Source organism: Trichechus manatus, unplaced genomic scaffold (genome assembly GCF_000243295.1).
Source record: "Trichechus manatus latirostris isolate Lorelei unplaced genomic scaffold, TriManLat1.0 scaffold00310, whole genome shotgun sequence".
Classification (NCBI taxonomy): domain Eukaryota; kingdom Metazoa; phylum Chordata; class Mammalia; order Sirenia; family Trichechidae; genus Trichechus; species Trichechus manatus.
In genome coordinates, this window is record NW_004444246.1 from 823,061 (window position 1) to 837,601 (window position 14,541).

Below are 14,541 nucleotides of genomic sequence, written 5' to 3' on the forward strand. Positions count from 1 at the left end.
AATAGCGCTGCTGATCTGTACTTTTTCTCTCACTCTACTTCCAAAAGATACTTCTTCAAGAAAGAATTCTCATTCTCCCTTAACTATCTTTCTTTGTCTGGCTCAGTCTTCATCCTTTACAGTAAGAAATGTTCTGATTTATTTTTATGAGGAATAACTTTAGACCTAGGACATTAAGCTATATAAAATGTACTTTGCCCTTTTTGACATAAACCTAATCACCCAACCAGTATCCAAGGGACATATTCCACCTTGACAACAGATATTATTCTTTTCATGTGAAGCATCTAGCCCCTGGCCATGTACTCTTATACATCATTCATTCAAGAAAATAATGTTCAAGAGGGAAACAATTTTAAATTTTTATTAGTAATAAAATGCTACATTATACATAATAATAACTACTACCATTATGGAACACATTATGTTTTTGCAATTGGGACAAGTAGTTTACATATATTACCTCAGTTAATACTCCTTAAAACCTTTACAGATGAGGATAAGTGACTTAATCAAAGTCATATAACTAGAGAATGTTTGAGTCAGATTTGAGCTAACTCCAGAATTCCTGAATTTAACCATCATGTGAAACCCAGAGTATGGGACTATTCCTGTGTCTGAAATCTGTGCTAGTAACATTGTTATGGTACTCCCACCTTTTTCTTCTGCCAAACGCAGCGATACACTTGTTGATGAACCAGCCTTGTTTAAACACAGGAAAGAATTTCAGTAGTGACCATTATTGGAAGCAGAGGAAAACTAACATTTAGTGAGTCTTTCATGAGCGAGTCTCTTTGTTCAGTGTCTCAGATGACACTATCAACAGTCTTGCTAGGTAGGTATTATTAATACTATTGAGAGGCTAAGTAACTTGCCCAATATCAACAGCTAGTAAGTTGGAGAACATGAATAGGTCTAATTATAGGAGAGCTTGACTTTGATCCCAATCACCAGTGGGTGGTCTACCTATGTTAAAGGTGACGGGAATCATTTTTGTGCTTAAGTTATTTACCAGTATACTCAGCTGTCCAAAGATGCATTCCTCACAGCCATTATGGTTTTTCTCTTCGTTCCTATGGCTACCTTCCCTCTTTTTAACAGATAACTTCTTTACTAAAATTCAATCAGATGATAGACTATAAAAACCTTCAAAGGCTAAAAGCTTTTGTGTCTCTGCATTGTCTGTTTTAACAGTGCCTAGGGGTGATATATCTTTGAAAAAACAAGGTTCCTGGTAAGTAACTGGGGTTTCTTTTTGACTGTAAGTAAACAGTGTTCCCGGCTTTTGCTATTCTTTGTCTACATTTTTTTTTTTTTTTGTAGAGATACATTATCTCACTGAAATATAAAATGCTTGTAAAAACATGATATATCACATCTGTATTTACTCTTTAATTATCTCATCCACCTAGCCTGTAAAATTGGTAATTATTTTTTCACACTTATTTACTTCATACCTACTAGGTCCTGTTACAGAAGTCAAAACTGACATATATGTTACCAGCTTTGGACCTGTTTCTGATGTTGAAATGGTAGGTATTTGGGAAATTTAATGTAACTTTTAAGGTTTGAAGAAAACCTGCAGAAAAGGAGGCAATTAATATTTATTTTGTTGTCAATCATACAAAACTAGAAATAGCCTAATTAAATAATAATAGCCTAATTAAATCAAAAGTTTTCTAAGAAGTAAGACATTTAATTTGCATTTCAGCTCTAACCCTGGAGTATTTTTTGGTTTGTAGTCATTCCCAGTAAAGAACTTTCTTATTAGTAGCCCCCATAGCACAATCATGCGTGTAGGTTTTTTTTTTTTTTTTTACCCTGAGAAAACTATTGAGGAAGAGAAAATTAGAGACTGTAATTAGTATGGGTATGAAACTAAATTCTAGTCCTAAGAGACTTGCATTTTAACATTTCATATTGGCCCAATTAATCACATTCCCTCTCTCTCACTGTCTTTCTCCTTCCATCTCTCTCATGTTCAAAGAGCTTAGAATACCAAGCAATGAGGATAAATTCATCCATTCAATTTTGCTCTCATATGTTGTTGTTGTTAGGTGCCGTCAAGTTGGTTCTGACCCATAGTGACCCTATAGGACAGAGTATAACTACCCCGTAAGGTTTCCAAGGAGCAGATGGTGGATTTGAACTGCCAACCTTTTGGTTAGCAGCCGAGCTCTTAACCACTGTGCCACCAGGGCTCCGCTCTCATATACTAAATATATTTAGTTTACATGACATTAAAAGAAGCTATTTTTTTTCCTTGACCCTAAGCATCTATCTAGTGGTTTGAAATCCTTGAGTTATTTGACTAAATTTAATAAAGTTTGTAAACATAAAATTTCTCTGTTCTTTTACATATTTTATTTTGTCTTAGAGAAATGTCTTCTATTTTATGATTAATTATGCAATGATATTTGTTACACATTAACTCATTTTGCTACCTGGCCTGAATTAGAGGACAACTGTAATTACCTGCTGTTGGCAGTTTTATTAAATTAAAGTAATTATTCTTAAATGACTAATATGTATGGTAATTTATTTATCTAACAAATGTAGTAGATTAAGGTATCAAGATGGACATAACATGCTTTAATTGCTGAGAATCTTTCTACTCCATTGATGTAAAATAAGTTCCGCTCCTATTAATTTTATTTTTATTGGGGGTAGTCTTTTTATGAGTGAGAACGAAGGCAGAATTTAGTGCATTTTATGTGCACATTTATGTGTAGTCATCGTGATTTGAATATGCCACAAACTCCTTTCCCTAGGAATACACAATGGATGTCTTCTTCAGGCAGACATGGATTGACAAAAGACTAAAATATGATGGTCCCATTGAAATTTTGCGATTGAATAATATGATGGTAACAAAAGTATGGACCCCTGATACTTTCTTCAGGAATGGAAAGAAATCTGTCTCACATAATATGACAGCTCCAAATAAGCTTTTTAGAATTATGAGAAATGGCACTATTTTATACACAATGAGGTAATCCCTTCCTTCCGTCCTTCCATTTTAAAGGATCTATAGAACTATTTTTAAGAAAGGGCTGATTTTGTTTAATTGCATTTTTCCATCATAGACTCACCATAAGTGCGGAGTGTCCCATGAGATTGGTGAATTTCCCCATGGATGGTCATGCATGTCCTTTGAAATTTGGGAGTTGTAAGTTAAAAATGTTTTCAGAATTTATGATCACCTCATACAAGCTGATATTTATATATGTAAGTGATTTTTCATAACCTAACATTTATCATTGTCAATGACAGCAACTGTCCAAGGTTTGGTTTTTAGAAGATTGTTTATTAACTAATATTTTAAGATAAGGAAGTAAAAACAGCCCCTTTCTCCCCAAAAACAAATTATTTCTACATATAGTCTAGTTAGATTGACTCATAATAATGAATAGATTGGTGATCAGCAGTAAAATTTAGGGATCTCTGAACTCTACATGTTAGTGTTTGCTGTAACATAGCAAATGTAAAAGGTTTTTGTTTTCTAAATTTAACAGTTCCTATTTTATAGGGTTGCTATGAGTTGGAATTGACTTGACAGCTATGGGTGATTGTCAGCAGAGTCCTTTATGGCAGTCTTGAAAAAAGGCCAGAGAAGGTTCAGGGCTTGCTTGCATGACATAGATAATATAACAAAAGCAGCATTATTAGTGTAAAAGTGGCTGGAGCATGGCAAAAGCATAGTAGGAGATGTGGTCTGAGATGTGGGCAGAGCCAGATCGCATAGTGCCTTATAGACCACATTAAGGAGTTTGGATTTTATCCTAAATGCTATGGGAAACCATTGGAAGGTTTTACAAAGGAGTGTGGCACGCTTTGATTGACATGTCCCAATATCACACTAGCTTTTCAATGGAGAATGGTTTGTAGAGAGGCTAGAGTGGGAACAGAGAGGAGATTGAAGGCTGTTGTGTTGGTTCAGGCAAAGATGGAGGTGGCTTAGATTAGGATGATAGTAAAGGAGATGGCATGAAATAGATGGATCTGGAATATTTTGTGGAGATGAAGACAAAACGATGAAATGAATGGATGGGAAAGAATATGGGATTTTTTTTCCCCAAGCTTCCTTCTCTGAGATGGCATCAAAATGTGATTACCTCTTCTAATGTCTGCCTCAAACATTCAGTGCAGTTAGAATTTAGCAAAAATAGATGATGGCTTTTACTATTGCTTCAGACTCTTAGTCGCACTGATTTTGAAACTGTGGACTGCTGTTATCATTGCTCATTACTTAACTTAATGAGAATTGGCAGTCATCGTTCTTTTTATAACCTGTAGTAATCACAATATTCAGTGGGCTAACTAGAAGCTAGAAAGAGTCATTTGCTTTCTGACCAGTAATTTAAGAAGAGAGGAGATAAAAACAGAAAGACACATAGACAAAAAGAGTAAAAGTGTATTTTCACTAGGAATGAATTAAAATCAGGTCTTCGAACTGGTTCTTCCTGGTTCAGTCATGGCTGAAGAAGCAAAACCAGAACAGACTCGAAGTTTTAAAATTTAGGTGAACTGGAATGATAACTGGAATGGGAAGAATTACAAATTGAATCCCTGCTAGAAACCTAATCTCCCTGTTAGAAAACAAGGGCACCAGCATATGCATTGCATAGCAACCAAATCTCTTATCCTTCGGATTTTGAGCAGAGTCAGAAACAGTGGTGGCCTGATCAAAGATGGTGGCCGACTGTGCAGCTTTGAATGTGTGTCACTCTCCACAGTCCTGCCAATAATCCAATCTCACTCATCAGACTCCTGAAAGGGCTCACTATGCCTCTTCCTAGGTGTCCATTCCAGGGCTTTGACCCATAATTTTTCCCATTCAGGTTATTGTTCTGGATCTCCCAAACTGGAAAAATTCTGGTTTCACTTCATCAGCAATGACTGAACCAGTGTGAAGCCCTGATTACCATCCATTTGTGCTGTAATAATTTAAACTTCCAGGTAGTTTTAGCTAGAGAAAATCCTTCCCACTACCCACCCCCATCTAGTTCTCACATATGGTGCTCTCATAGTGGCATGAACATAGTAGATGCTTAATGAGGTTTTGTATAAAATAAAGAAATCACACCTTGGAAGCTGATGTTTTGGGATTGGGAATTAAAAAGAGAGGCACATACTACTCAGTAAATAAGCATTCTAATTACTGTGGAAAGAGAAAAACACCATTTAACTATGTCACAATGAGAAAAACCAGGGAAGAAAGAGGTTATTCTAGCCAAGAGAAAGTTACCTGATTTAAAATATCATGGCAGGAACACAGCATACAGGAACTTTAAACGTATGACAAAGTGTGAATATACTTCTGGAAGTAAACACTGAACATAACTGTATTGCTAAATGATAACACTAGCTTCATAGTTTGTTTTGCAAGGTCACTTATAAAGACATTCTCTGTAGATATTGATGCTTTCTCTAGGATAAAACAATTCTGCCAAGGACCTACTGTGCTTGAGCCATTTTAGGAAAGTTTACAGGAAGTGGTACACAATTCATTTTGGTTCTTTTGAACTGATTTGTGTGTGAGCCAAGCTGTCTATTCTGGGTAGACTGGTAAGCAAGCAGCTGGTCTCCATTTCCACTGAACAGCGAATAATAGAAAATGGGCTTAAATTGCCTCTGGGAGGGATTTGTTGAAGATGGAAGGGAAAATGTCCTGATTGTAAGAGTTTAAAGGTAGTGGAACTGGTTGTGTAATTATATTCCCTGGAGGGCTTTACAAACAGCATAGCCAGTTGTCATTGCTGAATGGTTCCCAGTGTGAGTATTGCCCAGAGGCACAGCCTGGAATAGGTAACCCCTGGAGTGCTCTTCCAACACTAGGATTTGTTTTTGTTGTATTATTATAGGCAGCTTCTGTTATATTTCTAAATGGCGGAGCTGCATTAGGATGGAAGAAGTCATTATTGGTCAAGCAGTGGAAATGAGTTAGAAATGAAAGAAGTAGCAGTTTGACAGTACTTTTGGAGGGGTTTAATAGTTCTGCTTTTCAGTAGCTTATCCTGTTAGTACAGAGACGTTTCCAAGTGTACGCACGCATGTGTAGCATTTTAGTTGCCTTGTTTTTAGTCTTCCTTCCTCCAATTCTTTGGCACAAAAAAAGAAATACTGTCAAGTTGCAAGGCTATTTATTTAATCTCTACAGTTTTCTAAGTCTTAAACGTGTTTGACTAAATCATAATGATCATTATTTTCATTTATTCCATCTTTCTTGAACTTGTGGAATATTCTTAAGTGTTGACACGAAGTGCTGATGAAAAGGGAGCACTGACTTTAACCTTATTCTGTGATTTCTTTCAGATGCATATCCAAAGAGTGAGATGATCTATACCTGGACAAAAGGTCCTGAGAAATCAGTAGAAGTTCCAAAGGAGTCTTCCAGCTTAGTTCAGTATGACTTGATTGGGCAAACAGTATCAAGTGAAACTATCAAATCTATTACGGGTGAGATGTTTAACAATTAAGTCAATACATATTAGCGATAGTTTTGTCCTAGCTTTTTCATTGAAATATCCAGTGTTTTCAGGGGAACCACAAGAAGTTTCCAAAAATAGAGTTGGTGCATAAATCACAATTCTGGATTTCTTTATAATTATAATCTTATTTTAATTTAAAATGAATTGTGAGTTGGTGAGATGTGAAACAAAAGTCAGTAATCAAATATATTAAAACTATTTTCAACACAGAAGTTGAGAGGCAGGAATTTCCACCACTGATTTTTTAACACTAGTGTGTGTGTGTGTGTGTGTGTGTGTGTGTGTGTATGTATGTATGTGTGTGCTTTCCCAAAATAGTTTTTTATCTTACCTAATTTCATAGTTCCCTTCTACTTTTTTCAAAAGCAAAGGCAAAATCTAAAGCTTAATTGCAGAGTATATTAAGGGTATACATTAAAGTTGTCGAAGATTTGATGGATGATTATTATTGATGATTCTTGTTCTGTATTTGCAAATGGGATGTGAATAGAAACATAGTATTTAGTTTTTTTTTATCATATTTAATGGGAAAAATCTGCTGTTTATTTTTTATTCTAAATATGTTCCTTACATACACATATCACCAGGAAAAAATATATTTTGAATCAATGATGTTCGTGTTCTGATTTGCAAGTAGGATTGAAAACACACCTGGGAGGATTTAAGATGTCTGAACCTTGGGTTCAGTCTGTGAATAAGGCTGCTGCTTCCTAAATAACTTTCTTAATACATCCCTTTCAGATGTAACTTTAAAATATCTTATCAACACTACCAGAAATCTTTGGGTATGTTTCACTTACTAGCTTTTTAGGTATTTGGTCCAAATGCCAATAAACATCCTTGAACTCAGGATACATTCCTTTATGTTATACATGTCTGTTTGTATTTTTCTTCATATGTGTAACGTTTAGAAATATAGCTCTTCTCTAAAAGTCAGTCTTTCCCTAAGCTAATGTGTTTGTGTGTTCCCATATTTTCTACTGAGTTTTCCTAAAGTAAGATTTAAATTCTACTCTCAAAAAATGGTGAAAATGAAGGCTAATTGCTTTAGCAATATTAGACTTTCAAAGTAAAAAGGCACTGCAAGAATTTTTTAAAAAGTTGTAGCCCAATTTCTTAGATTGCTAAGTCACTACGTAGAAGGTGTTTTTCTGCATAATGATGTTTGGTATCATTTTCCCTCCTAGGTAGGAAACTACATACTTCTCAATGTTTCAGTTGCTATGTACAGAAGATAATTTCCTTGCCTCGAATACTGATTTTTAGTCTGAAATATATGATTATGAAGCTATTGAAAATTTCCCTGCAGAACCAATAACACATTTTTCTCATGTTTTATTTGTAGGTGAATATATTGTTATGACGGTTTATTTCCACCTCAGACGGAAGATGGGTTATTTTATGATTCAGACGTACATCCCATGCATTATGACAGTGATTCTTTCTCAAGTTTCATTCTGGATAAATAAGGAATCAGTTCCAGCTAGGACTGTATTTGGTAATGGCAATTCATCCGTTGGGCGTTTTTATCCACGTTACATTTTGATCATGATTCATTGGAACAGTTCTTAGAATTTGTTTCTAAGAAAGCCTTACATAGCAATCTATCAGGCCATATTGCATAAGGAATCATATAAGCTTTCATTTTTACCTAGCCAATACAAAGTAATAAGGTCTGGGAGGATAAGGGCAGTTCATTCTTTCCTCTGAGGTTCCATCAAATTTCCCTTGTTGACAATTAGGCATATGAGGACCAAGTGTGACTCTGGATATAATTTCACTTTTGGTGATATTCTTGGTCTCTTAGCTTAATGCTGTGTAATTGAATTAAAATTATAACTAGGTGTTAAAATGAAATGCACTGGGAGCTTAAAATAAAACAAAAGTCATGGCTGAACGAATATGAAAGCCTCAGAATAATTTGGCTTGTAATGAAGAGGAAAAAATGCAAATAGTTTAAATGCATTGAATTGGAAGGTATTACATGCTTAGTTTATTAGCTCAGTGTTATATTCTACATATTTCTTTTTATTTTTATAGTGGTTCCCTATATATATGGTATTCTAAACCGTCTGAAGCCCAAAATACATGAGTTCTACATTTTTATAATTGTATGTCTTTACATATTAGTCACAGTTATAAATAGTAAAATTAGTTACAGTGATATTTAATTTAATATCAGAATTCTTTCTCTAGGTCATTGTGAGTATCAAAAACATTCAGTGGTAGGATAAGAAGGGAAATGATAAGAATTGCTACGGAGTGGAAGTAGTCCTCGCAAGAGATGCCTATTTCTCTTTGCTTTTCTAACTGGTAGGATCAAAGCCATGTTATACTATGTCTTACCTCATAACCACTGAAGCAATGCTGGTGAGAAGGGACTACGGGTAGTGGGAGCTTTTCTAAAATTCTGATGCCTCTCATCCTACCTATCTGCTTTTTTAGTAACTACTAATATACAGCAATGTCCTAGTGTCCACAGTGAAGCTGAATGTGGCCACAGTGGAGCTGAGTGTGGCCACAGTGGAGCTGAGTGTGGGAGTATTTCTTCCATAGACCCTTCTCTTAATCTTAGGTTCAACAAAGAAGGTGTTGGAATCACATTGTGGAAACTCTTAAAGAAGGGTCAATGCTGGAGGCAGGATGTGATTCTTAGGAAGGCAGTCAGTGAGTATGTACTATCTATTTCATAGATTTGTGAAGATTTAATTAAAGAATAACTACACATTGCCAGTGTTTAGTAAAGTTTAGCTATTAAAAATAGGTGGGATATTGTATAAGAAAACAAACCTCAGATTTGGAGTCCAACAGGTTAGGGTTTAAAACCTGAATCTGCTATTTTTTCCATTGATAAAATTGTGTTGATAAATCTATACCTCATATACTTGTTGAATGTCGTTGAGTCGATTCTGACTCATAGCAACCCTATACGACAGAATACAACTGCACCTTAGGGTTTCCTAGGCTGTAATCTTTACAGAGGCAGATCACCAAATCTTTTGTCCCGTGGAGCTGCTGGTGGGTTCGAACCACTGACCTTTTGGTTAGCAGCTGAGTGCTTTACCATTGCACCACCAGGACTTCTTCCTCATAGACTAGTGAGGATTTAAAGATCTATTTAAAGAGTTATGTAAATAACTTGTTATAAGGTATATGGGGCACTTCTTCCCCCATACTTCTCTCACAAGGGAGAGATTTATTTTGTTCTGACTTGATTTCTTGTTTTATAATTGTTTTTAAAGAAACTATATATCTATCTACTACCAGATGCTCCACTAAGATCTTGATGCTCAGTATCTCATTTAGTGCTCACACTAATCCTTGGATCCTTTCACACTTGTTCAAGTGTGACTTGAGTGGGCAGGAAGTACCTGCTGAGACAGCTGGGCAGGAAGTACTGCTGAGACAGCACCAGATCAAAGTTCCTTAACTTTTCCCACTACAAATAATATCAATATTTTAGAAATGATCATCATTAACAATAAAAAGCACTTATATTTCTATTATGCTTTAAAAAAAAAAAAAAAAAAAGGTACACATATTATTGTCTTTTTGCTACAGTCCTGAAGAACTTCTAGAACAGCGAATACTAACCCATCATAGTTACCTCTGATGAAGAAGTTATTGTGTTACAAGTACAGACACTGGAGCCTGCCAGCCTAGGTTTTACCCCCAGGGGCCTACCACTTACTAACTGTGGATCTTCAGTGAGTTATTTCTGCCGCAGTTTCCTCATTAGTAACAACAGGATGAATGGTTGTACCTACCTCATATGGTTGCTATGAGGATTAAATGAGTTAATTTGGATAAAGCACTTGGAACAATGCCTGTCACATAGTAAATACTATTTAAGTGTTATTTACTATTATAGCATTCCACAAACACCATCCCATTTGAGAATTACTGTTTGGTATTATAATGTGAATGTCCTGTGTATTTTATTGTTATTGTTAATAACTTTTGAATATGTTCCTGATTGATTTCCAAACTGGCAGTCACTATTCTATCCCTCGTCGCCAAATAATATGAATTTCCAGTGGTGTGAGGAGTGGTAGCACTGATGACAACTGCCCCTACCCAGAACTTCCTATCCAAATAGAATGATGTAAAGAAATTAAGTAGCATTTAGTAATGATGGAGTCCTGGGAGGTGCAAAAGGTTAATGCACTTGGCTGCTGACCAATAGTTTGGAAGTTTGAATCTTCCCAGAGGCTCCTCAGAAGAAAGGGCTGGCAATCTACTTCTGAAACCTCAGCCATTGAAGACCCTATGGATCACAGTCCTGCTCAGTCACCATGAATCGGGGTCAACAAGACAGCAGCTGGTAGTAATGATACTGGTAATACCAGTAATAATAAGATTAGCCAAAAAGTGATAGGCTTCATCTTACTCAGTCTCCACGATAACTCAGCAAGGTAGAGATTGTTAATTTTTATAGATAAGGAAAATGTCTTAGAGAGATTAAGAAACTTGTGTGAAGTCTCATACTTGTTAGTGGTAGACTCAAGACAAGTTCTGTATCATTTCTACTCTGCCATTCTGTCCTCACAGCGGTTGTGAGGATGTGAGGACTTGTGGAGAATTTCAGAGCTGCTGAGTGAGACTGTATGGATATGTGCTAAAGATACTTTACGGGCACCTTTTTCCATTTGGAATGTGACATTTGCCCCAGTTTTGTGCCCATATGCCAGGATGTTGGTTGTGATTGACCAGGGAAATAATGCCTAGTAATTAAGTCTTCAAAGATGTATCAGAATGGTTAATTAGTAGTCTGTTCACTGAGAACACTAGAAGCTCTCGGAGGGGACTTTCCAAAGGAAGTTAAGTTTTAGTATATTGGAGGAATTAGCGATCTATTTCATATGGAATTTAGATAAAACTTAGTTCTGGGCTACTTTTTTTCTTTACTAACTCTCCCTTCTTCACTTACAAGGAGAGAAGTTGCTAGGTAATAGTTGTCACTAAATACTATGCAAAAAAAAGAAAAAGAAAAAAAGTACAGTGTGCTAAATTTTCTCCAAAGTCCTCTATTTCCAAAGCTGTATGCCTCCAAGTCTTCTAATTACTACAACATAGTAAAACATTAAATGTGAGTAAACGCCAGCTGGCATATCTAAGTCATTGCTATTTCATTTTCCGGGATTGGCCAGCCAAAAATTCACTCCTGTGTACAGTCTTAGCGTACTCTTACATGCCCTCTCCCAGATCCTCGGCAAGCCAATATGGTGCCTATTCAGCATTCTACATGTAGGTACTGGAATTAATACTTAAACATGTAAAAAAAATTCTGTGGTTATTGAAATTTTTTAGAGTAGATGCCGGCTAAGCTATTTATGAATTTACCACAGATGTACTGCCTTCCTAGATGCAGAGGAAGCATGGATACTTACTTATCTTCAAATCTTAGCATCTGCTTGATATTCTGTTGGTGTGCATTTAACCAAATGCTCTACCTAAAACTATGTATAAAAATCACACCCCTGTCATGCTAGTGCTTTTCTTCAAATTTGAATACCAGGCAGAAAGAACTTTTCAATGTCTGAAAAAATGGCAAATTTCAAACACTTTCAGCCAATTGTTCAAGCAAGCTACTTTCCTAATTTTCAACAGTTGGAACCATAGTATCTGGAGGGCTATTCCACGAACTTTAAATTCAAGCTGATACAAAACAATGAAAGAGAAATGGAAAGCTACCAGGTATCCAGTCATTTACTGCTGTCTATACATCATTTAATGTCTTTTCAAACCTGGTGATTTACCCCCCTTAACCTTGAATTGTTTGCCTTGAAAAGTAACTTTTGCATTCTTGGCTCAATGATTGCACTGATATTCTACTTACCCGGGATTAATAAGAGATTTTCTCTTTTTTTATATGACAGTAGGAGAAGATGAAGACCACTACTTCTGGTCCTCAGGATAAATCTTTCTATTACAAAAAAAAAAATGTTCAAAGCAACATGGAGAGTATTAAGTTACTTATATTTATGAGTTTAGAGTTCCTTTTAAATTATCGCATTATGGCTTCTGTAGAATTTTCTTAGTTCTGAGTAGCATTCTTATTTAGACTATACTGTTAATATTTTGGAAATCCCTGGGTAGTGCAAACAGGTAAGCACTAGACTACTAATGAAAAGGCTGGCAGTTCAAATCAACCCAGAGGTGCCCCAGAAAAAAGTCCAGCTGATCCACTTCTAAAAGGTCATAGCCATTGAAAACCTTATGGAACACAATTCTGCTCTGTAACACTTAGGTCACCATGACTTGGCATCAACTTGACAGCAGCTGGTGGTGGTGGTTCATATTTTATTCTCAAGTGCTTTGAGAATAATTTCTATAATATTAGAACAAACAATTATCATATATCTAAGAAAGTTGTAGAATAGTGTCATAATTCCTAATAACATTATTAATAATCAGCCTATTTAACTTAAATTCTATGAATAAGAGAAAAACTTTAATTTATCTTCAAAATTTGTAGCTAAAATTTTTCAGTTAATTTGGCTTTTATTCATACATCTCACAACCAGAATGGGAATGGTGCCATTTTTCTGAGATTCAAGATAGAGTCCTAAAAGTTCTAAGGTCTCTTTTGGAACTGAAGTATGATAAATTCACAATATTGCATTTTCATAGGCATATACATGTCTATATACTTAACCCCATGTGTCTGTCAGTTTGTCATACTGTGGGGGCTTGCATGTTGCTGTGATGCTGGAAGCTATGCCACCAGTATTCAAGTACCAGCAGGGTTACCCATGGTGGGCAGGTTTCAAATGAGCTTCCAGACTAAGACAGACTAGGAAGAAGGACTTGGTATTCTACTTCTGAAAAGAATTAGCCAGTGAAAACCTTATGAATAACAGTGGAACATTGTCTGATATAGAGTCAGAAGATGAGCCTCTCAGGATGGAAAGCACTCAAAATATGACTAGGGAAGAGCTACCTCCTCAAAGGAGAGTCAACCTTAACGATGTGGATAGAGTCAAGCTTTCGGGACCCTCATTTGCTGATGTGGCACGACTCAAAATGAGAAGAAACAGCTGCAAACATCCATTAGTAATAGGAACATGAAATGTATGAAGTATGAATCTAGGAAAATTGGAAATCCTCAAAAATGACGTAGATATAGACATCAATATCCTAGGCATTAATAAGCAGAAATGGACTGGTATTGGCCATTTTGAATCAGACAATTATATGGTCTACTATGCCAGAAATGACAACTTGAAGAGGAACAGTGTCGCATTCATCGTCAAAAAGAATATTTCAAGGTCTATCCTGAAGTACAATGCTGTCAGTGATAGGATAATATCCATACCCTACAAGGAAAACCAGTTAATACAACTATTATTCAAATTTACACACCAAGCACTAACACCAAAGATGAAGACATTGAAGATTTTTACCAACTTCTGCAGTCTGAAACTGATCAAACAGCAATCAAGATGCATTGATAATTACTGATGATTGGAATTTGAAAGTTGGAAACAAAGAAGAAGGACCAGTAGTTGGAAAATATGGCCTTGGTGATAGAAACAATGCTTGAGATCGCATGATAGAATTTTGCAAGACCAACTACTTCTTCATTGCAAATACCTTTTTTCAATAGCATAAATGGCAACTATACACGTGAACCTCGGTGGACAGAACACACAGGAATCAAATCTTAGTACAACTGTGGAAAGAGACGATGGAAAAGCTCAATCTCATCAGTCAGAACAAGGCCAGGGACTGACTGCAGAACAGACTATCAATTGCTCATATGCAAATCCAAGTTGAAGCTGAAGAAAATTAGAAAAAGTCCATGAGAAGCAAAGTAGACCTTGAGTACATTCCACCTGAATTTAGAAACCATCTCAAGAACAGATTTGACGCATTGTACACTAATGACAGAAGACCGAAGTTATTGGATGATATCAAGGACATCACACATGCAGAAAGCAAGAGATCATTAAAAAGATAGGAAAGAGAAAGGGAGGGGTCTTCTCAGCCTACAGTATCCTGAGGTTTGTCCTTGGCCTAGAAGATTCTTATCAAACCATCCTTTAAT

The 14,541-nt window shown here is 36.0% G+C and overlaps 1 protein-coding gene across 3 annotated transcripts in view; it reads left to right on the forward strand.

The window, feature by feature from the left end:
• GABRA4 (gamma-aminobutyric acid type A receptor subunit alpha4) overlaps positions 1–14,541 on the forward strand; it is a 101,756-nt gene that overhangs the window by 24,586 nt on the left and 62,629 nt on the right. For 2 of the 3 annotated variants that reach the window (XM_004390621.1, XM_004390620.1), the window contains exons 3-7: positions 1,465–1,532; positions 2,772–2,992; positions 3,087–3,169; positions 6,316–6,459; positions 7,837–7,989. In XM_004390621.1, the coding sequence (XP_004390678.1) occupies positions 1,465–1,532; positions 2,772–2,992; positions 3,087–3,169; positions 6,316–6,459; positions 7,837–7,989 (669 nt within the window). The remainder of the gene's footprint in view (positions 1–1,464; positions 1,533–2,771; positions 2,993–3,086; positions 3,170–6,315; positions 6,460–7,836; positions 7,990–14,541) is intronic. The other variant, XM_004390622.1, reaches the window with a different exon arrangement.